We start from the raw sequence: 23,934 nt of genomic DNA, 5'->3' as shown, positions 1-23,934 counted from the left end.
ACATAGAATTTCAGGACTAGATCATCTCTAAAGGTAAGGAGTCCTGCGAGGAGACCTTATTCCCAGCGGGAGTTTAAGAATCGTAGAAAAATGGACTGAGTGCTTTTTCTCCCTGCCAGCCTTTTCGGTACTGGAAGGGAGTTCCGCTGACCGCCAGGTTGTCCCTCGTCCGTACCAAATCTCCAGTTCTAGCATTCTGGGGCAGGGCTGCCGGAACAGATCGCCAGAGACGGAGTGGCTGAAACCGCAGACGTGTATTTTCTCGCCCTTCTGGGGCCTGGAAGCCCAAGATCAAGGTGTCGGTGGGTTGGTTTCCGTCAAGGGCTCTGAGAGGAGGGTGGTTTCCAGGCCTCCCTCTCGGGCTTACGGAAAACCTCCTCTTCCTGCCTTTTTGCTTGGCGGCCGTCTGCACACTCGTGACCTTGGCAACACCCACCCCGACCTCCTCTCCTGAGATCTCTGGCGCACGGGATTAGGACCAGACCTAATGGGTCTCATTTTAACTTAATCACCTCTCTAGAGATCTTCCCTCCCAAAGGGTCCCATTCTGAGGAGTAGGGTTGGGCCTGCGAGTTTGAGGTACAGTTCAGCCCGTCCTAGCATGGGGGACGGTTTCCTTGCTGTCTGGTTTACTCTGCTGAAGATGCTCTGGGCAACTTTCTTGGGCAGGAGGCTGGTGGACATGGGTTCTTGGTAAACTCGGTTACAGGTTTTGTGTGAAACATTGTTGGTAGCTACTTAAATTTGCTATCAACGTGAAGTCTTTTATTGCTTTCCTGATCTTCCTTTTCCTTTTCTCTCTCTCTCTCTCTCTCTCTCTCTCTCTCTTTTTTTCTGTGCTTGCCTGATTGTTTCTTGAGCCTCATGGTGGAATTTTTTTTTTTTTTTAAAGATTTTTATTTATTTATTTGACAGACAGAGATCACAAGTAGGCAGAGAGTCAGGCAGAGAGAGAGAGAGAGGGAAGCATGCTCCCTGCTGAGCAGAGAGCCCGATGTGGGACTCGATCCCAGGACCCTGAGATCATGACCTGAGCCGAAGGCAGCGGCCCAACCCACTGAGCCACTCAGGCGCCCCATGGTGGAATCTTATTTGACACCCAGTGGGCATAGTTCAGGGGCCATCACTTTGCAATTCTGCATTCATTTCTTGAGCATTATTTTGGCCAGCCACTTGTTAGATGTGAGAGACGCAGGGATCACAAAGAAACAGCGGCGCCCTCTGAGAGCTCGTGGATTATGGGGTGTCGTACACCAATACACATCGACGATGCCCTGTGTCACGCTGGTTGTCAAACCACAGGAGCCGCACAGAGAAGGTAACAGTGACTCTCGGCAGGCGGAGAAGACAGAGAGGAAGGTGATCTCATGTGTGGCTTTTGGAAGATGATTAGGAGTTTGGTGGATGTGGTGGGAACTGCACGATGTATTTCAAGAATGGTGTTCATGGGTCTGAACGAAAGAGGACCAGTTGCAGACGTGAGGATGTGCAGGGCAAGGAAGGACCTGGGCCGGAAAGTGTCTGTGCCTTCGCTACAGGATTTTATTTTATTTTAATTTATTATTTTATTTTATTATTTTACTTTGTTATTTTATCTTCTTTATTTTGGGGGAGAGGTAGAGGCAGAGGGATAAAGAGAATCTTTTTTTAAAAATTTTATTCATTTTTTGTTTTCAGTGTTTCAAGAGTCATTGTTTATGCCCCACAGCCAGTGCTGCCCTGCAATACGTGCCCTCTGTAATCCCCACCACCAGGCTCACCAGAAAAGATGGATTACCCAACTTTTGTATCAACATGGGCGGGACGGGCAGAGAGAGAGAATCTTTTTCTTTTTTGTTTTTGTTTTTTTTTTTAAGATTTTATTTATTTATTTGACAGACAGAGATCACAAGTAGGCAGAGAGACAGGCAGAGAGAGAGAGAGGAGGAAGCAGGCTCCCCGCTGAGTAGAGAGTCCGATGCGGGGCTCGATCCCAGGACCCTGGGACCATGACCTAAGCTGAAGGCTGAGGCTTAACCCACTGAGCCACCCAGGCTCGCCGAGAGAGAGAATCTTAAGCAGGCTTCATGCCCGCCGCAGGGCTCAACGTCAGTGACCCTGAGATCATGACCTGAGCTGAAAGCAAGAGCTGGGTGCGTAACCGACTGAGCCCCCCAGGCGCCCCTCACGACAGGATTTTAAGCAGGGGAACATCCTGCCCCGCTTCTGTGTGTGGAAGGTTGCTTTGGGGCTAGAGCAGAGAGCAGGCGTGGAGGTTGAAGAACTCAGAAGCCGGCTGGACTCTACCGCAGAATTTTAGACAGGGATCATGAGAAGCTAAACTAAAACCCTGGCAGTGGAGATTGAGATAAAGGGAGCGAACCGAAGAGGATTTAAGAAGTGGATCCAGGAAGGGACTTGTTGACACTGAATAGGGGGAAGCGATGGGAGCCACAGCTCTGGTTTCTGGCTCGAGTCCAGGGAGCATGGTGGTCGTTGGCTTTGAGTGTAGACCATGCAAGAGGAGCAGCTTTAGGGATGAGGGTGAGTTCTTCAAGGCTCTGTAGGAATCCGGGTGGAGGTGGCCAGTGGCGGCTGGAGGAAGGACTGCCCTGTGTCTCATTCATTTCTTAGCTCTGACTTAGTTTCCCGAAGGTGCTAATTCTAGGGAGCATCTCCTTGGAATTAGTCAGTAGGATCTAAATCATAAAGAGGTCGTCACATGGGTTAGCAGTCCGTTTGGTGCTGGGCTTCGCTGTATTTGTAACTCCGCAGATTTCGAGGTAATTACACTCTGCAAAATTACTGTCTTGGGAAATGGAACATTCCCCGGTCGTTGGAACTCAGTTTTGGAAAACAAGGCTCACGCGTTAGTTTCTGTGGTTGCCTCTTTCAAGTTCTTCCTGCTTCCTAGAGGTGTTTCTCAGCACTTGGATGAAACACCAGCTCCTGTTGGCCCATGAATCCTTTTAATGCACACAGGCCATCTTTTATTTCCTTCCCTTGGAGTTCCCAGGAAGACTCTGGTCGTTCTTACTGGGATCCTAATTATTAGAGCTAATCTAGCGCTTGTAGGAACAGTCCTCCTTGTGTATACTTTGCAAGATTATTTTCCTTTGGGGAGAAAACCTTTCTTTTTTTTTTTTTTAAATGCTCTTTATCTTTATCTCTTTCAGTAGACTCCATGCCATGTTATGGAACAGTCTACACTGTTATTTGATAAAAGTGAAAATACGAACCAAATAATTTTTTTTCTACTAGCATCAGGATCACAGCTAACCACTGTAATAGCAGCCCTGCCCGTTCTTTGCTCTGCATACCATCTTTTTTATCTTCACTTTGGTCCCCCGTGAGGGAGTGCGTACCATTCCCATTTGGAAATTGGACCAAAAGGGAGCCAGCATTGCATCTTACCCCGGGGTATCCTGCACATTCTGTTGGAGTGGAGCGTGGACTACACTGTCTTTGTGTTCCCAGTTCTACTTCTCTCTACTTACTTGTTTTAAATTGTTGTACCAGGGGTGCCTGGGTGGCTCAGTTGCTTTAGCGTCTGCCTTTGGCTCACATCATGATCACAGGGCCCAGCGATCGAGTCCCACCTCAGGTCCTAGCTTGGCAGGGAGCCTGCTTCTCCCTCTGTCCCTCCCCTGCTCATGCTTTCTTTCTCCCTCTTTGACAAATAAAAAATGTCTTAAAAAAATAAATTCCTATACCATTTTTTTGTTATTTTTAACCCAAAAGGAGGATATCTTACTCTTTAAACCTAGACTTGGGAATTCCAACAGCAGGGAATGTACTACTGCTCATTGAAATATCCTTTGGGGGCTTTGAGGAAACATCTGAGTACTCCTGAATGCACTTTTAGACTTCAGTTTTAGCTTGCGCTTGAGTATTATTACTCTGTTTTTGGGGTTTTGTTTTTGTTTTAATGTTGTCTTCTGTCTCTTTTCTCTTTTTTTGATTCTCTTCTTGTTCATTTCAGATCTCAAGACATTTGGAGATTAAGGAAATAAAATAAAACATCTCTCTCTCTGAATTTCTCTTTTAAACTCTTCTTTAAAACTCAGAGAATTCCACTGTTTTAAAGAGTCGTCAGACCTGAACTTTTATCTTGGGTCCCGTCCAAGTCATTTGTTGGTTGGGGTCCGTAATTTGAGATTCATCTGTGTTAGGAACGCATATACATGAAGAAGTGAATTGAGACTTTTAACCAGGAAAAAGAAAATGTTTCAGGCTTACCGTGTCTATATACATTATGTATGCATAATATAGACGTGGTATATATGGTTTATTTACCTTTCTTTTGCCGGGTATTGGTTACAAGATTCAGTCCTTTGATCAGTCACTGATGGCTCTTACGGAACTAGACTCCTGCATTTAATAGACTAAACCATGTCCAACGGGGAATCTCCACTAGGGGAGCTTCCCGTTTTCCTTTTCTTTCTTGGTTTTTGTTTTTCTTTCCTTTCTTCCTTTCTTCAAGTAGAGCTGACACACAATGTTACATTGGTTCCGGCTGTGCAGCTTGGAAGAGCTTCACGTTTTGACTGTAGGTCAACACAATGTTTTATTTTCAGTCCGACACCCCTGTACCCCTACACCTTGTCCACCATTTGGCCACGGAGCCCGACTTTGCGGAGAGTTCTGGAATTCATCTCCGGACTCACAGGGGTGCTCTGCCAGCTTGCTGTGACGTTGAACCAGCGGCCGGTTCCTTGAGACACACCTGGAGACATCCAGGCAAACAGAGCATATTCCTTACGCACCAGCCATCAGGGGATATCTTTGGATCTGGGTAGCTAAGGGAGGGGAGGTGAAGAAAAATCGTGAGGTTTTGGGGCTCCTGCACCTGTAGTCATCAACATCGCCGTTCCTCTGGCCCCGGCGGTTCAGCGGCGGGAATGCGCGCGGGCTCCGCTCTCCATCTTCTCCTCTTTGAAAGCGTCGGTGTGGGCACGAGCCTGTCCACCAACAAGGCAGCGGTGCTCTTGTTTCTTTTTCGGCCACTTCAAGTTCAAGGGTGCTTAGTTTCGCAACACCAAGGAAAATGTGTCATCTTGCGGGTTGTTGAAATCGAACAGGTTGGTCTCCCAGAGCCCTTTGATTTCAAACAAGATGATTTGTGAGAGCCCCTGCGTAAAGGATTTCCACAAGCTTCCATCTCATCACGGACTTAATCAAGCCACGTGGCTTTCTCTACGATCTGGGGTGGCCAAGGGAGGGAAGACGAAGAAAAAACCATCATTGTGCTCGTCCTCTGGCCGGCCCGTTACGTAACACACTTGATTGCCTTCAAAGTTCGGGACCCCGTTTTGTCCTAATGGATCTCACCAGAACAGGTACAGTTTCTAAAAAACTCCGTTTTGGGAATCCAGCCAGTGATAACGTTGATTGTGCGTGGAAAGTGTTTATGGTCCTAGACGTGGAGGAACAAGGGGACCAGGCAGTTCCAGCCAAGCAGGGCATGTGTTTTAGACCCATTTTGTTCAGGAATGAGCTTCCTGAGCTCCAAGGTGCGTCGCAGGCATGGCCATCACCTGCTTCACTTCCTGCTGCCTGTAAGACCGAATCTTCAGGAACTCCCTAGATCTGAGTGGGGGGCAGTGAAAGGTATCCTCGGGCGACTGGCATTATTTTTTCCTAAAATAACTTTCAGTCTGCAGCGGAGAAAGGACATGGGCTGGGGCAAGGTGTGGGGACCTGCAGGGGGGAATGGAGAGCTCTAAGGGGTAAAGGCTCTTGGGGCGGTGAGTGGGGCCCACAGCCAGCAGTCTGGGAAGGGGATGCATCGGAGGAGATGAAGAATTGACAGCCCAGGCAAGCTCCACCAGCAAGCCCTTAGTCCTCTGCAGGGACGGCGATCGGAGGACCATGCTGCCTGGAAACCACCATGGCTTGGAAGGGCATCCGCGTGGCTCTCAGTGCCAGGGACCTTGGCCACGTTGTCTCAGACAAAGGCTGGTGGCAGGGGAGCCTGCTAAAACCTCGGAGGGGGCGTCTGGGACTAGCACGGTAAGACAGGAGCAGGCCGGGTCGGTCTCCCGAGCACAGCTGGGACTCCTGGACGTGGGAAGAGAAGGGCAGAGAGGGAATATTGATTTCTTACTCATTGGGTCCATGGAGGTAGAGGTGAGTTTTAACAAGATGACCTAGTTTGATCCATACCCAATAAGCTAGAGAAGCCGGTCATTGTCAGTCACGTTTGGCAGATGAGAACGTTTGCCTCTCCTTCACCACCATCAGTAATATTAATGTTATTAACAGCAATAATAGGAACTTTTATGGACTTTGTCCTTACATCCTATAACTCCTTCCTGGGGATTTCGTCTATGGAGGCTTGGTGGCTGGGGGAGATTGGCTGCTTAGCCAGTGAGTGATGGCTCCAAGTTCAAACCCAGGCCAGTCCCGTTCTCTAGCCGCCCCCCAAACCCACCTCCCAGGATGTTCTGGGCACCCACCTTCTTTGTTCTCCTAAGGTATCACGGGGGCTTGATGCACTGTTTACCGCTAAAGATGGTCATTTTACATGGAGGGTCGTGAGCCGTAGCCTCGGGTAAACTTCCTTGTGTCTCTGCTACACCGAGGACTTTGCTTTGGGGAAGCAAGTGTGATTTCGTGAGCTGTTCTCAGCCGCTGGACCTGAGCCAGGAGCCTCTTCTGACTCGGGGACACCGACTCCGAGGGCTAGTTGGGGGTCCCAGCAGAGTCAGCGTGCGTTCACCGAGGTGGAAACGGTGTGTGTGTTTGGGGGACATGTAAAGAGCCTCTCCAAATCCATAAGAAAAGACAACTCCAACTCATGGGCCGAAGCATGAGAAGGTAAAATTCAGAGATCAGTAAATACAGGTGGGCCATACTGCTGGCCATACTGATGGGAAATGCTGCTCAGGCTTACAGGTGATTGGGGCCCTGCAGATTCGAGCAACACCACGACTCTGTGCAGTGTTTTTCCACTTATGGGAAGAGGGGGATGACTGAGAAGGTCCAGGGGCATCGGGGGGCGGGTGGTCAAGCCTACGACATTGTCTCGGGGGAATGGAGGTCGATGAAGCTTTTCTACAGTGCAGCTTGGCATCACCTTCCGAAACTGGAAGTGCCTGTACAAGCAGCCCCGCTTCTAGAAAAAAAAAATGAGTCTTTGGGAAATAGTGATAACCTATTTCTGAGGATAGTTACTGTGGCTCCTGTTTAAAATAGTAAGTTATACGCAACTAATAAATCATGGAACCCTACATCAAAAAACTAATGACGTACTGTGCAGTGGGTAACTGAACAGAATAACAACAAATAAAATTACTTAGTAAGAAAACGATCTTAAAGTCCTTTTCCAGGGACACTGCTGGGAAGTAGTTTATAGAGTGATCAGTATCGTGTGCTGGCGGAGACCGTGGTCTTTGGAAGCAGATGGGCTGAGTTTGAACGATGGCTGCACCTCTTAGTAGCTGTGAGACCCTGAGCAAGTTCTTGCTCGCCTCTGCCTCGGTCTTGTCATCTGTAGGGGGGATAACACTATAACAAAAAGCCCCTCTTGCAGAAGGCCGCCGTTAGTGACTGACTCCAGACCTCAGAGTGTGCTGAGTCTGACACACAGTGAGTCCCACGGAAGTGTTTCCTAGTACTATTATTGTTGCTGCTGTTTACTTATTTATTTATTTTTTTTCTGAAAAATACCATTCAGCCGCAAGGAGAATAAATATTCTGACCCGCGTGTTCCGCTGTAAAAATGTGAGGTGATTACGAGAATCTTTCAGAACAGCACGTATGGTGAAATCCCACTCAGTAAAAGAAAAAATAAAATCATGCTTGGAAAAGTCTGCGGCACGTGGGTGGCTCAGTGGGGTGAGCATCTGACTTTTGATTTTTGGCTCAGGTCATGGTCTGGGGGTCGTGGGATCAAGCCCCGTGTAGGACTCCGCGCTCAGCAGGCTGGGAGTCTGCTTGGGACTCTCTCTCTCCCTGTCCCTCCGCCCCGCCCACTGCGTATGCTCTCTATCTCTCAAATAAATAGGTAAATCTTTTTTTAAAAAGTCTGCAAAAACTAACAGGAATTTAAATGATTTAAGGCTTGGGCCAGAGTGGGGTGGAAGATAAAAGATGACCGTATTCATTTTCTATGCCTCTAAATACATGAATATTACTACAGCTTCTATCACGTTTACAGTGAAAAGTAAGGACATCTTACCTATCTGCTCAGGATCTTATGAACATATTACATATAGTTTGTAGGCTTATTGGATATTGATCTAATAAAATGTCGGAAAGGTTATATCCAGTAGTTTCCTCCATCACTTAAAAATTGCCGTGCTTAAAGTCTGGTTAAGTTAGAGCCCACGACAAATGCTTAAAATCAGTAAGGCACTATGAAAACTCAACCATTTGGGGATAGGAGTTGTTTTGGAACTCAAAAATACTTTGGCTAAGTGGAAAGACCTTATTATGAAAATAACAGATTTTCATTTCCTCTCTAATTTTATAACTCTTGGCAATACAACCTTTGTTTTGCTGTGAAATGTTGGAAAAGGAAACGAGTGGATGACTGAGTTCTATTTTCCAAAATAAATACATTTTAGTTTTGTCTGGAGGTTGTAGGGCTGTGCCACATCGGGTTACTGCCTGGAAGGGGACCAGCGGGGAAACTCGGGCAGGGGGCTCTCCTCGGAGCTCTAGACCTAAGCATGAGCACTGAAATCACAGATATGCTGGAGAAGCTTTAAAACTTTAAAGCTTTAAAACTCTCCGAAGGAGGGCCTTTGGGAGAAGGGCGTTCTTTTGGGGTCACTGGTCAGCCCCTGCTCTGTGGTGGTGACGCCCCCCTCAGAGCGCCACCTGGTGGGTTCTGGAGGTAATGTCCGTGAGGGTGCCGGAGGGATGCGGGCTCTGCTCTTGGGTGGTCCCCTAGCATCACACAGTGTGGAGGTGAAGTCAGTGACAATCCTATTCCTCGTTCCTTTCTCTGCTGGATTGGGCAATTGCCCAACGACTACATTTAGTGAAAAAAGACATTGTTGCAGACATTTCAAGAGGACTGCCATGTCCTTTTGGGAAGAGCAAAGAATTCTTATCTACAAAAATGGTTAAAGTTGTTTTTTTATTTTTTTCCCCTTACTTGCTTTAAAATTTTGAGAAATTTCAGCCATACCAAACAGTGCACAGAATCCTGTAACCAGTGCTCACAGATTATCCATAATGGACAAGTATTAAGATTTTGTGAAACTGATGAACACGTCATCGTTTTTAACTGAAAGGAACAAAACAGAGTGCCTGGGTGACTCAGTGGGTTAAGCGTCTGCCTTCGGCTCAGGTCACAATCCTGGGGTCCTAGGATCGAGCCCCGCATCGGGCTCTCTGGTCGGCAGGGAGCCTGCTTCCTCTGTCTGCTGTTCTCCCTGCTTGTACGCTCGCTCTCTGTCTCTGAAAAATAAATGAATAAATAAAAGCTTTTAAAAACATAAAAAATAAATAAACAAAACATTCCATGTGAAGATGAAGTAAGTCGCTTGTTATCTATTCCTAATTTCACTTCTCTTCCTCATTTCCCACTGACAATCACTATTGTCAATTTGGTAAATATCTTTATGATCAATTCTTTGTTGTTGTTTTTTAAAAAAAAAACATACTGAGTCCTATGCCAACCCCTGTTCTACCTGCTATAGATAAAGAGAAAAATAAAACAGTCTCTATCCCCGAGGAGCTCAGAGTCTGTGTGGGAGGCAAACACCTCAAAGCCGGTTGCAGTCCAGGGTGAGAAGGTTGAGGTCAGCCCAGGGGCCATAGGTGCACAGAGGAAGGAGGGACTGTCGAGGAATCGGGGAAGGCTTCCTAGAGGAAGTGACGGTGGGCCAGACCTCACAGGATAAATGCACCTGCTGCCTCGAAATGACTGGGGAGGGACTTGAGAGCTGCGGAGAAGAGCTGAGCAAGGGTATGGGGTCATAAAGCAGAATTGAGCCCTCAGGGAAGGTTGAAATGCCCAGCGCAGGGGACCTGGCCAGTGGTGTCGTTCTGCCCACACCTCTTTCTAGCTCAGAATCTCCGTCTCCTTCAGTTTTTTTTTTGTTTGTTTGTTTTTCTATTCAACTAATTAACGGTAATATATTATTTGTTTCAGGGGAATAGGTCTGTGATTCATTAGTCTTATATAAAACCCCATACTCCCTACAACTCATACCCTCCCCGATGTCCATCACCCAGCCACCCCATTCTTCCCACCTGCTTCCCCCCAGCAACCCTCAGTTTGTTTCCTATGATTTAGAGTCTCTTATGTTGTCTCTCTCTCTCTCTGTGGTTTTGTTTTGTTTTATTTTTCCCTTCCTTCCTCTCTGATCTTCTGCTTTGCATCTTAAATACGCGTATCCGTGAGATCATGTGATGATTGTCTTTCTCTTCATGGACTTATTTCGCTTGACATAATACCCTCTAGTTCCATCCACATCATTGCAAGATTTCATTTGTTGATGGCTGCATAGTATTCCACTGTGTGTGTGTGTGTGTGTGTGTGTGTGTACATATATATATGTGTATATATATATACGCCACATCTTTATCCATTCATCCGTCAGTGGACATCTGGGCTCTTTTCCATAGTTTGGCTAGTGTGGACATTGCTGCTATAAACATTGGGGTGCACATGCCCCTTCATTTATCATTCATTTCTTTATAGTTTGAAGATCTATCCAATTCATTGAACATTTCTGACCTGCCATGTGCCAGGCACCGTTCTGGATGCCTGAGATGCACTGGGGAACAAAATAGGTGCAAGTTTTTCCCTTCATGGAGTTTACGCCCTAACTAAGAGACACTTTTTTTTTTTTTTTTTTGCAATCATATAGTATATTGGAAGAGAAAAATGCATGGCTATAAGTAAAATTAGGGTAAAAAGGCATCTTTGATAAGGTGAGATTGGGCCAAGCCTTGCAGGAGATAAGGGAATTCGCCCAGTGGTTTCCAGGTGGGAGAGACCATCAGGGCAGAGAAGCCGGTGGTGGGATGTGCCTGGCGTCACTGAAGACTGGGCCGGGGGGCAGTGTGGCTGCGCTGGAGGGAGCAGGTGGGAGAGCCAAGGTGGACATGACGAGGAGGGATGGTCCCGGAGACGGGGTCACGCGGAGCCCCTGGACTGTTGGAAGGTTGGCTTGAGCGGTAAATGGGACGCCCTTGCAGGGTCGCAGTCGGCAGGTGACACACTCGGCCTGGCTGTGTTGAGAGCAGATTGGAGGGGCAGCAGGGGCACGGGGTGGGGGGCGGGCAGTGACCACAGTCCTCCAAAGAGAGATGGTGTTGACCTTGACCAGAGTGATTGCAGGGTCAAGGGGAGGAGTGGTCCCATTCTGGAGGTGTTTGGAAAGCGGACCCAGATGAGTTTCTTATAGATTAAATTAGGAGCATCAGAGAAAGAAAGGCGTTAAGGGTGTTTCTCCCTTTTTTGGTCTTTAATTGACATGAAATTCACAGAACCTAAAAGGAGCCATTTCTAAGCACACAGTCCAGTGGCGCTCAAGGCCTTCCTGGCATTGGGCAGTCACCACCTCTGTCCCCATCACACAGCCTCTCTGGAGCACCTCGGGGGCTCGGTTGGTGAAGCTTTTGCCTTCAGCTCGCGTCATGATCTCAGCGTCCTGGGATCGAGCCCCGCGTCCGGCCCCCTGCTCGGCGGGGAGCCTGCTTCTCCCTCTGCCTCTCCCCATCCCTGCCTCTCAGGCTCTCTCTTTCTCCCCCCCAATCCTCAAAATAAAACAAAAACAAAACAGCCTCACTTCATCCTCTACTTGGCCAAGCCCCTGCAGCCACTAACCTCCTCTCTGTGTCAAGATTTCCCTCTTCTGCATACTCGGTGTGAGGGGAATCCTGTAACAGGTACTGTGTGCTGTCTGGCTTCTTTCACTCACTCTGCATTTTCAGGCTTCAGCGATGCTGTGGCCGGTGGTAACGCTTCATCCCCTGACGGCTGGGCAGCAGCTCGTTGTACCGCCCTGCCACATGTCGTTGACCCACTGGCTCACGGGTTGGACGTCCCATCATTTCTGCTTTTGTAGCTCTTGCAATGGGCTTGCCACAAATACTTGAATATGGGCATTTGTCCGAACATCTGTTGCCCGTTCTTTGGCGGATCTACGTAGGAGTGGAAGTGCTGGACCATTTGGTAAAAAAAAAAAAAAATCATTGTAGCCTTGCGGTGAGTGTGACTCCAAAGTGTGTAGCCTGCAAGGACCGAGGGACCGAGTTGCCATCATCGAGATGAAGAAGGCTGTGGGCGAACAGTATTTCAGGGAAGTGGAGGTTGGGACAGCCGGAGCCATGCTCAGGTTGGTCCGGTTGATTTCGGGATCCTCTTGGACGTCCCCGTGGCATTGTTGCATCGACTTGGATGGACAAGTCTGGAGCAAGCAAAGGAGGTTGGTGCCGGTGATGTCGTGTGAGAGTCGCTGGCGCTTAATTGCCACTTAAAGCTATGGGGCTAGAAGGTAGAGCGGCAGGAAACGGAGGACCGACCCCACAGGCGTTGCAAAATCAAGAGCTTGGGCCAAGGACCCACACGTAGACAAAGAAGGAACAGCAGCCAGGGAAGTAGCCAGAAAATCAGGAGCTTTGAGGTCCTCAGAGGCTGGGCGAAGGCTTTCGAGGCTCAGGTGTGATTAGACCTAAGTGTGGACATTAGGTCGGGTGACAGGGGCAGGGGGCAGGGGGGTCATGGGCCGTGTCAGGGGACGGCAGAGCCAGCATAGGTCATGCTTTCCAGCTTTCACTGCAGGAAGTAAAGAAATGACGAGGCGGCTGGTGAGGAAATGGCGAGCGGAGAAGGTCTTGTTGTTCCTCTGGGAGTGGGAGGCGTTCGTAGCTTCCGGGCGCCGATGGGAGTGATTTGGTGTAGAGCAAACAAATGGACTCTTTCTTGTAGACAAGGGGGGAATGCCAGATGAGAAGCCCTCGAGGGACCCCGAGAGGGGCTGCCTTTAAATAGCCTCAGGGCGCTTTCTCCCTGGGTGCCTGCGGGAGAGGGTGAGTGGGAGCCCGGGGGTCTGCAGACGTGCGGGAAGACCAAGGGTCCGAAGCTGAGTGTGCGAAGGGGCCAGACGGTGTGGGCAGTTGGGAGAGAGGCGAGACATGTGCAGCGGCCCTCGGAGAGGAGCGGGTGGCCGAGCTGGCGGCGTGGAGACCGGTGCTCGGGAGGCCCGGGGATCCCATGGACATGCAGGCGTGAGCGGAGGTTGGCCTTGCTGCGCAGGGCAGGAGGGGAGACGGGACGGTGGCAGGTGTCCAGTGCTGGGGGACAAGCAGACGCGAGGAGGCAGGACAAGAAGGGCACGGACGAGAGGGCGCGTGGGAGCCTGAGGTCACCCCGCTTGGTTTTGATTTCCCGCTGGTGGTGTGGAGGAGGAGACCTCGGGGCTGAGACGTGGTGTCAGGCTCTGTGATCCAAGGGTCGCTGATCCTCGCGGGGAGGATCCTCCGCGGGAGGTGGGGTGGGGGAGGTGAAGAATCACTGGCAGAGAGAGAGAGAGGGAAAAGTAGAGGCTGCTGGTGGTGACGTGGGAGCCGGTGGCTGAGGCCGAGTGGGGACTGTTGAGAGGGATGGTTCCAGGCAATGAGATCGCACAGCCCCGGGAGGTTCTCTTACAGTGAGACGACGCGTCCGTCATTAAACCCCAAGCAGCGACGGAGACATCATGGCGGAGAGAAGGGAGAAGACAGCCGACCCGGGGGTCAGCGGACAGCGGGGCCCTTGAGACACCTATTGGGCGATCTCGTCTGATGGCGTGAGATTGGGGTTGGAGCCTTTTTTGGGAGAAGGGAGAGAGAACACATGGTTTCCGAGGGGCAGGGAGGGGGCGGGAGGGGCGGGAGGATGTCTCCTGCCTTCCTCGACCCTCGGCCCAGGGACCCAGAGGAAGACAACTTTGCCTAGAGAGGATGGGGGTGGGGCCCCCGGGGGAGCCAGGTGTCTGTGGGGACCAGGAGGTAAGGGAAGGTTCCGGAATAGGGGACATAATGCAGGAGAGTATCCAGATGGCACGGTGACCGTTTGTTATAGTAGATACCATAGATCTGGAAAACGTGTAATAGCTGTGATACGCACACATTATAGTATTGTTTTGTGCGTATACAGTTGTTTTTTAAAGGCAGTGCGGCTGGAGAATCCAGTCCTTCTGACCGACTGTGGCTCTTTTCCTAAGTGCGTGACCTGTGATTTGGAGAATAAACAGCTGCGTTTCTAAAATAAGACGCCGGCAAAGGCCCAGCACATAGGAGGCCTTCCGCGACTTCTGTGGAATAAATTACTGTCATTCCATTAGGCTGAAGGAGGAGTTAGCAGAGACCTGGGATTTCTAAGGCAATGTTCCGTTCCCCCCAAGGGGGCTCAGACCCCGTTAACCAGACATTTCCAGAGAACTGAATACGGCTCCGTGCTGGCACTGCACAGGGCAGGGCTTCTTCCCGGAGCTTCGGTTTAAACAGGTGCAAGTTCATGAGTATGAGGCTAGATTTTTGAACGAAGAGATTTGTGTGTGATTGAGATGTTTTTCCATTAGGCTCCCAAATATTATTTAAAATCTTATTCAGACGTAGGCTCATTTTTATTTATGTATAACTAGATCTTTGTAGAGCCTCACTGTACCCGAGGGACTCAGCTTTGTGTGTGTGTGGGGGGGGGCTATGTATGTGTCTGTGGTGTGTATAGATATGTGTGTGTGGTATATGTGTGTGTCGTGTGTACATGCTTATTGTGTGTATTGTGTATGTGAGTGTGCTCTGATACCTGTGTGATGTGTATACATGCGTGTTGCGCATGTTGTATGTGTGTGTGCTGTATGTGTATATGTGCGCATATATTGTATGTTGTGTGTGTGCATATGTGTGTTTCTTTGCGGAGGAACGGGCAGTGGACAAGGGAGGAAGGAGTCCCCTCTTCTTGTCCCCCCCCCACCCCGTATGACTTGTGAAAGCCTGGGATGTTACTGGAAATCATGAAGTGCACTTCTGCCATAATTCACTAATCCCGTTTCTATAGATCGTAGAGTGCTTTTGGTTGAGTGAGTGGAATTTATTTATTTAAGTATGTGCAGAAAAAATAAGCAAGAGTGTTCTGGGCGTCTTTATGGTGTTTTATTACAGATACTTCCTTTTCTGCAACACTCGGATGTTATTACTGTCCCCATTCAAACGCATTTATGGCAGGAATTAGACAGCCAAGACCTTGACCGCAGTGGCCAGTGGGGACGTTGGTCAGCTGAAGTCACGGGCTCCCTTGGAAGGGACAGCAGGCTCTTGGCTCCGGGTCTGTGTTCCACGTGGGATTGGAGGCTGGGAGGGGCCAGATCTTCTGATGTTTTCAAGAGAAACAAACCAAAAAACCCAAAAAACTAGATTTTAATGAGTTCTCATTTTTTAAATGTTGGAAACTAATTTCACTGTGTTTACAGTATGACAGAAACCAAAGATCTTCATTCCACAGGTGGCCTGTTTGAGACCTCTGATTTAGACGGTCCCCAAACAAGTGATAGCATTTAAGATGTTTAAGAACAGCCAGGATCACTCCAGACTGGGATTCCAATGTGCAGACTGCATTGGGGTTTGTGCCCATACTGCGCCCATGTCGCATCAACCCCAACTTCTCTAGGGCAGCATGGCCTGCAGGGCGTGGAATGTTCTGGATGGGCTCTGTCCAACCCAGTAGCCTCTAGCCTCTAACACTGTGGGACCTTGGAAATGTGCCTGAGGTCATGGAGGCACTGCATTGTTAATTTTAGTTAATTTAAACTTCAATAGCCAAACCTTCCTGTGGTGTCTACAAATTCTCATCCGCACAGAAGCCCAGCCTAGAGCTACTGAACAGAACCAAACCGAGAGACACCTTTGATTCGCAAAATGATGTAAGGGAGAAAGGTGGGGTTGTTGGTGGTGGGGTCTGGGACAAAGTTTCATACCTCTAAATATATGAAACGTCCAAGTCAAGCTGATACACTCTTAGGTAAGATACGTTCCATTCTTCTATCCGGACGAGACTTTCCTCGTAACAGCCTAGGAGGCCAGGTTCCCATTTAGAATTCCTGGACTGTTGGGTCCCTGCCTCGGAGCGTGGTGGCATGGGCAGAGCTGGCCCCTCCGTCCCCACAATGCTCCACTCATGGCCTGACCAGTGAGCCGGGGTAGAGTGGAACTTTACCTAACGGGAGAGCCAGCACCGCCGTCTTTGCGGATTTCTGTTTCTACTGCACATTCTGCCTGGTCCCCGTTTTGGCTACACCTGCCCCTGACCTGGAGACCCTGTACCCAGCTTTGCAGACGTGCCGTGTATCACAGGTTCCCGCACTGATCTGGGTCTAGACCCACCCTCTGGGACCCACACTAGGATCGGATCGACGCCTCTTGGGATCTCACGGAAGCCTCTCCCTCGTCGCCTCCAATTGGGGGATAATCACTTTGCTAAATGGGCCTGCGCTGAATTCCTTACAGGCAAATGAGAGCTGAACTTGACGGCTGCTTTTAAGGAGTGTTTAAGAACCCAAACAAGGAATGGGCACAGATGTGACTCCGGCCTGGGGTTAGTAAGGAGAGTTCACTTCATTAAGCTGCTTATTTACCATCACGGAATCATCTTTGGCAATTTGCCTCGGGAGACGACGTTTCTTACTTGGGGCGATCATTTATGTCCAAAGAACTGGGCGGGCAAGACCGATTACAGTTGCTTCCATCCACAGGTAAGTCAATCCAGTGAGCTCCATGGGATTAAGGGCATTAGCTAAAAAAATCAGGGATCTTAATGCTGAGATGTGGACCTGGATTATCTTCATCGAAATAACATCTTTCAAATGATTTATACAATCTGACAGTCGAGTAGGTGTAGGGAGAAAAGCCCATAGCCGTTGCCCTGTGTGCGCACGTATTTGCAGGTGAACACCAGAGCAGGGTCCGTTGGACGGGGGCTTCGGAAGCTGATTTTGAACCACCGATTGCTCACGTTCTTTTCGGGTTGGAAGCATCTCCTCCAGGAGCAGGAGCTGGAGCTGGGGATGAAACCTGGTCGCCGCTCCGGAAGCCGGAGAGCCCTGCCCTTGTTACGCAGCAGCTCCCTCCTGTGGTGACAAGGCAGAACAGGCACCGAATCTGGGCCCCTTGGAGGAAGTCCAGATCCCAGGCACAGAACCCCGAGAACCCCCGCTCCTTAGCTGTCTCTAGAATTCAGGATTGTGGGTACAACAGGCTCCGTGTCCGCCGCTAGACCGTTCAGACCTTCATGTGATCGGGGGGTGTATGTGCTTGTTGCTCCGTTTCCTGGAGAACACTTGCATTGTCTCTGTGTCTCCTTCATTTCCTTCCTTCTCTAGCCACTATTCATGGTTAAACTGTCCCGTATGACTTCATAGCTCGTAAATAATACTGTGATCAAAGTTAATGTCGGTATTTTGTTGTCGAAACATGTTGTCTTCTGGGTGACTGTTCTCCTGGTATAAATACTTGGCAAACCTGAGGGGTTTTAGGAAGTGATGGGTTCTTTTTCTCATTGCCTTGACCTAATTTTCCCTCTACCGACATCAGTTCTAGCTATTGAAACAGAAACCTTCGAAACATTATTAGAAGCTGAAGGACATCCCTACATGCTTTATGATTCCTAGACTGAGTAGGATTGCTTGAGATTAAATCTGAAAGCGCCTCCGTGCCCGTGTGCTGATTCCTAAGGGATCCAGCGATCCTGTGAACTTACCTCTAAGGGATCCAGCGATCCTGTGAACTTACCTCTAAGGGATCCAGTGATCCCATTTGCTTATTTCTAAGGGATGTAGGAAACCCATTTGCTTCTTTCTTTTCTTTTTTTTTTTTTTAAAGATTTTATTTATTTATTTGACAGAGCAAGATCGCAAGTAGGCAGAGAGGCAGGCGGGGGCGGGGGGGGGGGGGCGGAGCAGGCTCCTGGCTGAGCAGAGAGTCCAATGTGGGGCTCGATCCGAGGATCCTGAGATCACGAGCTGAAGGCAGAGGCCTAAACCACTGAGCCACCCAGGCGCCCCCCCATTTGCTTATTTCTAAGGAATCCTGTAATCTCTGGTCCATTCGAACTCTTGAAACCCTCCCTGTGGTTTCAAGAATTGGCTGCCTATGGGGCTGGTCAGGGGTGTGGATGAGGCCACATGTGTCCAAAGACAGAACAAACCCCTGAGGCAACGCAAGAGGATAGGGTTTGGGGGATGAAACTGGAAATAGGAGAATGGGGGAAGGATAAACAGTTGCCAACCCTTCTCGCTGCTCTTCTAAGGGGGTGGACAGGCCTCATTCTGCTGCTGTGGAATGATCGGGAGTCTGATGTCCTTCATTTCCTCTGGGATCTTACCCACAGGGGATCGTGGCCACAGGGACCGGGGGCCGTGGCGCCTGCGGGAGCTTCCCGTCTCTCCTGGCTCCTTTATTTATTTATCTGTTTATTATTTTTATTCATGCAGGTCCGGTATTTCACATACTGACCAGTGAATAGCAAGCCCTCTTTGGAGGGAGGTTAGTCTCGTCTCTGTGGGCTTCTCGTATACATTTTACATATCTTTTAAGGATGTAATAAAGGATTCATAAAGAAGATAAAATGGATTGGCTCCGTTCAGAAAACACTGAATGTAAGAGTATAGTGGTTTGTACACCTGTGTAAGAGAATTTCTCTTTTTTTCACCTTCCAAAACCCAACATGGCAGCCGCTTTACTGGAATTTATAGTAAGTGAGGAAGGAAAAGCAGGTGCACAGTTTAGCAGTTAAGAGCTGCTTCTGCTTATCGGCGCTATTATTTTCATGCGTTCTGGCCTGAGCTTTGACCGCCACCTGCCTCTTCTGTGCGCTAGCTGTGTGGCTGAATCCTTCCGAGAGAGAGAAACATTTTAAAGCCATAAAGTATTGTCAAAACATAGGAGGAACCCAAAGAGCCCAACGGTTTCCTGTGACTGAGCAGACGCGGCTAGATTTAAAGCATCTTGGCAGATATGGTCCCTGCATGTGAAGAACTTCTAGTCTATTTTGTAGGCTAAAGCTCTGCTTCATGGACTCCTTTGATGCGCCAAGAACTTTGCTTCCCGCCTGTTTGGATCGGACAGCGCGACAGTGGACGGTGTAGCCTGGGCTTAGGTCCTGGGTTTGGTCCTGGGCGCACTTTGCAGACTCCCGCCCGTTACAGGGCGGTCGCGACCCTAATGTCCCCCGGGGCTCGCCGGTGTGGCCTCTCCCTCTCCTCTCTGATGGATGGGAAGGGTGGCAGCTCTGCTCAGGTCAGAGGTGTGCGGAAGCTGGCAGACTGCCTGCGTTCCCCGGGGTCAGCTTGAGCTCCCGCTATAATTTCATCCCAGAAAGCCACCCGCCCCATCAGAGAGGGAGAGGGAGGAAGGCAGAGAGGAGGGGAGGGAGATCTAATTGAATGTAGCAGCCTGTGGTATTTGCTTAAAATGCTAAACAAGAGACCCGGGTCTTTAAGAGCAGGTTCTCGGGGAAATTCTGGAATTGCAAGCTGCAGCCCTTTCTCCCCGCGCTGGGTTTGGCTGTTTTCCAAAGCATCGAGGCCAGCGATTGAGGGACTGAAATATAATCCGTGGTGGCACATTTGCACCACACGAAACATTCTCTGCCTCCAAAGCCTCCAGTGGCTGTGGGACCGGCTCACCGGCGGCAGCTCTTGGCTGCTGGCCTCTGCAGGGAGGGAAGATTGGATCACAATGGTAAGAACCTCCAGAGTTTTCTGCAGAGCTGGTTTGGGACCTGGCATCTGCCCGTGGCAACGGCTGTGGGTAGCAGGAGGCTGAACTTGAGCTCGGGGGTGCTTTCAGCGTCTTCCTAGAAAGGGCAGGGAACCCCCCCCCCCCGCCCCGTTGGCCCCAAAGCCCTGACTTTTGGGAAAAATGATTCGGAGCCTCGTAATGAATAAGGACCATTTGCTGGGCTGTAGCAGGGAGGGACGGTCCAGGGCTGACCTCAGACGTGAGCCCCGATGAACGCAGCCGCTCGTGCGCGCTCGTCCTCTGGACGCAGCTGTAAGGGCCAGGAGGCTGCCTCCCAGACGTGATTGCTTTGCTCTCTCGGTATTTTCGCGCGGGGCTCCAAACCCGTTCATTCGGAAGCAGCTCTCTTGCCCGACGAGTGAAATGTCCCCGTTCTGCGAGTGTCCCTGTCGACGGGAGGCATTGGCACGTTACCCACGACTAGAGCAAACTTCTGAGTGATTTCTTTTTTTTTTTTTTCTTTCCTTCCAAACTGTCATTCGCGCACAGCGACCAGAGGGGCCCAGGTTCTAAAACAAAGTGTAAGTGACTTTGTTTGGAGGAAGTCTGTTGGATTGGCCCTGGCAGAGCGAACATTGCCCAGGGGGGAGGCATGCCTTTCTGGGAGCCTGAGGTCTCTGGATGAGGGGCAGGGTGTCCCCCGGGGGGTGGGGGGGAACCGTGGGCTGAGCCCCCAGGGCCCCGCGCATTTCCTTTAAGGAATCCAGCAATGAAGGACATGGGTAATAATAAGATTATATAACATTTAAGAGAAAATATAACCTATTACTGTGTAGAGAGAATGCCTGAAATACATTTATTTGACTGCACAGCTGATGTGTGGGACACGATTATTCCGTTTATAATCCAGATGAATGAAGAGAGTGCTGATGAGGGATATGGGAATTTTTAGAAGTCAGTCTGCCTCTCCAACCAGTCAGAAAGGGGGGCACTGGGAACCAGACTGATGAGACTTGCATTTCACTTCCTGCCCTCACGCTCCAGCCTCGATCACTCGCTCAGGAGCGGACAGACCGTGGAAATGGTCACAAAGCTCAGGGTCCGACGGTTCCCTCCTTAGTTGACAGGCTAGGAGGTCTTCTAACCTGGGGAGATGTCACCTGAAAGAACCACCTGTTCGTCCTTGCCCAGCAGGGTGGGTAACCAACCATCAGCTTCCCGGCAGGAGGATTAAAGGGGGCTCCTTAGTGCTTTCGAATGTTTTGCCTCAATTCTGGAGGCATAATAATTCTTTTACTTTTTTTTTTTTTTAAGGATTTTATTTATTTATTTGACAGAGAGAGAGAGAGAGAGAGAGACAGTAAGAGAACACAAGCCGGGGGAGCAGGAGAGGGAGAAGCAGGCTTCCTGCCGAGCAGGCAGCCGATGCGGGGCTCGATCCCAGGACCCTGGGATCATGACCTGAGCTGAAGGCAGACCCTTAATGACAGCCACCTAGGCGCCCAATTCTTTCCTTTTTATTAGCCTGAGGGCTTTCCTTTAAGGATTAAAAAGGACTGAGCTCTACTGCAGGTGGGGTCCCTGCAGGCATCCTCGAAGCCTGGGCGTGAGCTGAAGCCTAGCGACAATCTTGTACAATATTCAGGGAGACGACAAGGAGCCTGCCAGGGACGGACTCACTTAATTGCAGTAGCACAACCTAAGGAAGGTATGTGGGCCTCTTTTTTGGATGGCGGGAAAAAAGTTGGGAACATTACCCAGCTGTGCATTGAAATGAAACCTTTGGTCTAATTGAGCTTTTCCAATCTCCAACTGAGAACACTGAAGCCGTCACGATGCTGTAGGGCAGACGGTCTAACCAGCCTGCTTTTTGCAAAGGGAGCTGTGCCTCCCCTTCCTTCTAGTGAGAACTCCGTCCAGAGAGCAGGGGGTTGGCCAACGGGTCTTTGATGGTCAGGGGAGGGAATCTCTGCATAGGTTAGATTTTTCAAGAAGTCCCTCCATGAGGATGAGGAAACCCATCGTGTTTTTTATCGTGCAGATGTGGTCAGTTACCTTGCTTATCAGAGAGAAGGGACAGTCATTGTGTTTCAAACCCTCCTTACTAGATCAGGAGCGTGTTGGGACTTGCTGGGCGCTCTACCAAGTAACTTGGCCCGCCACGGGCTCTGGCCTCAGATTGCCTGTTTTCATTTTATTTACAGATCAGATCGGAAGAAAATGCAGAGTTAAACCCATCCCACAGAATTGCAAACCACTTTAAGTTATTTCCAAGCAAAGGAAATGTGTGAATGCTTTCCAGGAATATGTTACAAATATTGAGGTTGTTTCTGCTACGTGCCAAGTGTTTTAAATGCTTTAATACTCCCCATCCTTCTTTTTAAGCAGATATTATTATGATGATTATGATTACCATTGTGCTGAGATAAGGTACAGAGAGACATTAAATATTTGCTAAAGACACACAGCTAGGCAAAAGTAGTATGAGGGTAGGAACAATTACAAGGACCTTCCTTCTTTTTTTTTTTTTTTTTAAATTAATTAATTTATTTTAGAGAGAGAGAGGGCATGAGTGGTAAGTTAGGCAGAGGGAGGAGAGAATCTGAGGCAGACTCCACGCTCAGCACGGAGCCTGACACGGGGCTCTATCCACAGCCCTGAGATCAGGGCCTGAGCCTAAACCACATGGGTCGGACGCTCAACCAACAGAGCCCTGCCCATACCAGGCACCCCTCAAGGCCCTTATTCCCTAAGCCACCTCATCCTCCAACCTTTTAAGGTCTGGAGGAAGGTAAGCCAAGCCAACACTTCGATGACCAGCCTTTAAAGCTTCAAATAATCTTTGACACTTCTCTTCCTCATATCCAGTCCGCTCCTGAGACAGGTCTGTTCTTTCTTGGTGTCCTCTGGTTGGACGCAAATCTTGTCATTTGATTCTCATGTTTCCACTGTGGCCAGCTTCCCTTCAAAAGTTCCCTTCATCTGGGACAGGGTCTAATGTTATGCAAAGAGGTTTTATTTATTTTTTTAAAGATTTTATTTATTTATTTGACAGACAGAGATCACAGGTAGGCAGAGAGGCAGGCAGAGGGGGAGGGGGAAGCAGGCTCCCCTCTGAGCAGAGAGCCCGATGTGGGACTCAATCCCAGGACCCTGAGGACCCTGAGTTCATGACCTGAGCCGAAGGCAGAGGCTTAACCCACCTGAGCCACCCAGGCGCCCCATGGAAAGAGACCTGGAGCTCCATTTCTCTGTTCCCCACCTGTTTGTGTGGTTTGGGGGCAGTGATTTTTTTTTTAAACTCCTTGACAGTTACTGTTCTTGTTTGCAAAATGGGACTCATGATTCTTACCACTGTCGGGTCTCGATAATCATTGCCTTAACGTTTGTGTAAAGTTGGATGTCCGATTAGGCCGGAGATCACGGTGGGGAGATGAATTGTGAGGAAGCTTTTGAAATTATCGGAGTTCAAGGCGATCAGGGTTTCCGTGAGGATGGCGGCGAGAAAATGAAAAAGAATCCGAGCAGGAGGACAGACGCATGAACCATGAACGGTTCACCTGGGCAGGCCACGGATTGGATGTGAACTTGAGAAAGGGAAATGCAGCCTCTCCCGTGAAGCAACAGACTCGACAAGAGGGAGGGAGAGTCACGGGACTGTAGTTCCTCCGCCACCAGGCATGACGCTTTGTACCCGATGGGTTGTGTGTGTTGTCAAAGGAATAAAAAAGACACCCATCGAGGAAGCAAAAGTAGGAGAGTCAGAACATATAAACCGATGACTTCTGTAGCCTGTCACCCGAAGTCCAGGGGTGTATTTAGAGGTGAGGGACAGGGTAGCATGTTCTGGGACGAATGCGGAGGCCCAGGTTGCTAAGTGGCCTTTCGGTTTTGTTCCTGAAGAGAAGAAGGTGGGTTCAGAGGGTCAGGGGAGGGGACGTGTGCCTGCACCCAGATATATAGATCTGAAGGTTTTGGAAGTTTGAAGGTGACCCGTGGAGGGCACACCGGAGATAGCTGGAAATGACTAATGATTTCAGGGCCGGGTTCTTGATAACGGATGACCTAGCAGCACGTTGATAAGATGAATGGAAAAATATGGAAGAACACGAGTGGATAAAAAAAGCCCCCTTCCCTCAAAAAAAAAAAAAAAAAAAAAAAAAAAAAAAAAAAAGAGTGAAAAAAAAAACCCCCCCTCCCAAAAAAAAAAAAAAAAAAAAAAAAGCACACAGAATAGAAGTATTTCATTAATTAGAATAGGTAGGATAAATT

General features: G+C 49.3%; 1 protein-coding gene across 4 annotated transcripts in view; it reads left to right on the top strand.

Moving 5' to 3' along the window:
• PLD5 (phospholipase D family member 5) overlaps positions 1 to 23,934 on the top strand; it is a 394,942-nt gene that overhangs the window by 39,321 nt on the left and 331,687 nt on the right. Inside the window, exon 1 of one of the 4 annotated variants that reach the window (XM_059412504.1) lies at positions 19,309 to 19,662. The exons of 1 other annotated variant lie outside the window; for it this stretch is intronic. In XM_059412504.1, coding sequence (XP_059268487.1) covers positions 19,393 to 19,662 — 270 coding nt within the window. In that variant the 5' untranslated portion in view covers positions 19,309 to 19,392. Of the gene's footprint in view, positions 1 to 19,308; positions 19,663 to 21,045; positions 21,371 to 23,934 lie in introns of those variants that run through there. 2 more of the 4 variants (XM_059412507.1, XM_059412506.1) reach the window with 2 other exon arrangements.

The sequence above is a fragment of the Mustela nigripes genome, chromosome 10 (assembly GCF_022355385.1).
Source record: "Mustela nigripes isolate SB6536 chromosome 10, MUSNIG.SB6536, whole genome shotgun sequence".
Lineage (NCBI taxonomy): Eukaryota > Metazoa > Chordata > Mammalia > Carnivora > Mustelidae > Mustela > Mustela nigripes.
The sequence above is the reverse complement of the archived record's forward strand: the minus strand, read 5'-3'. Positions and strand labels throughout refer to the sequence as shown.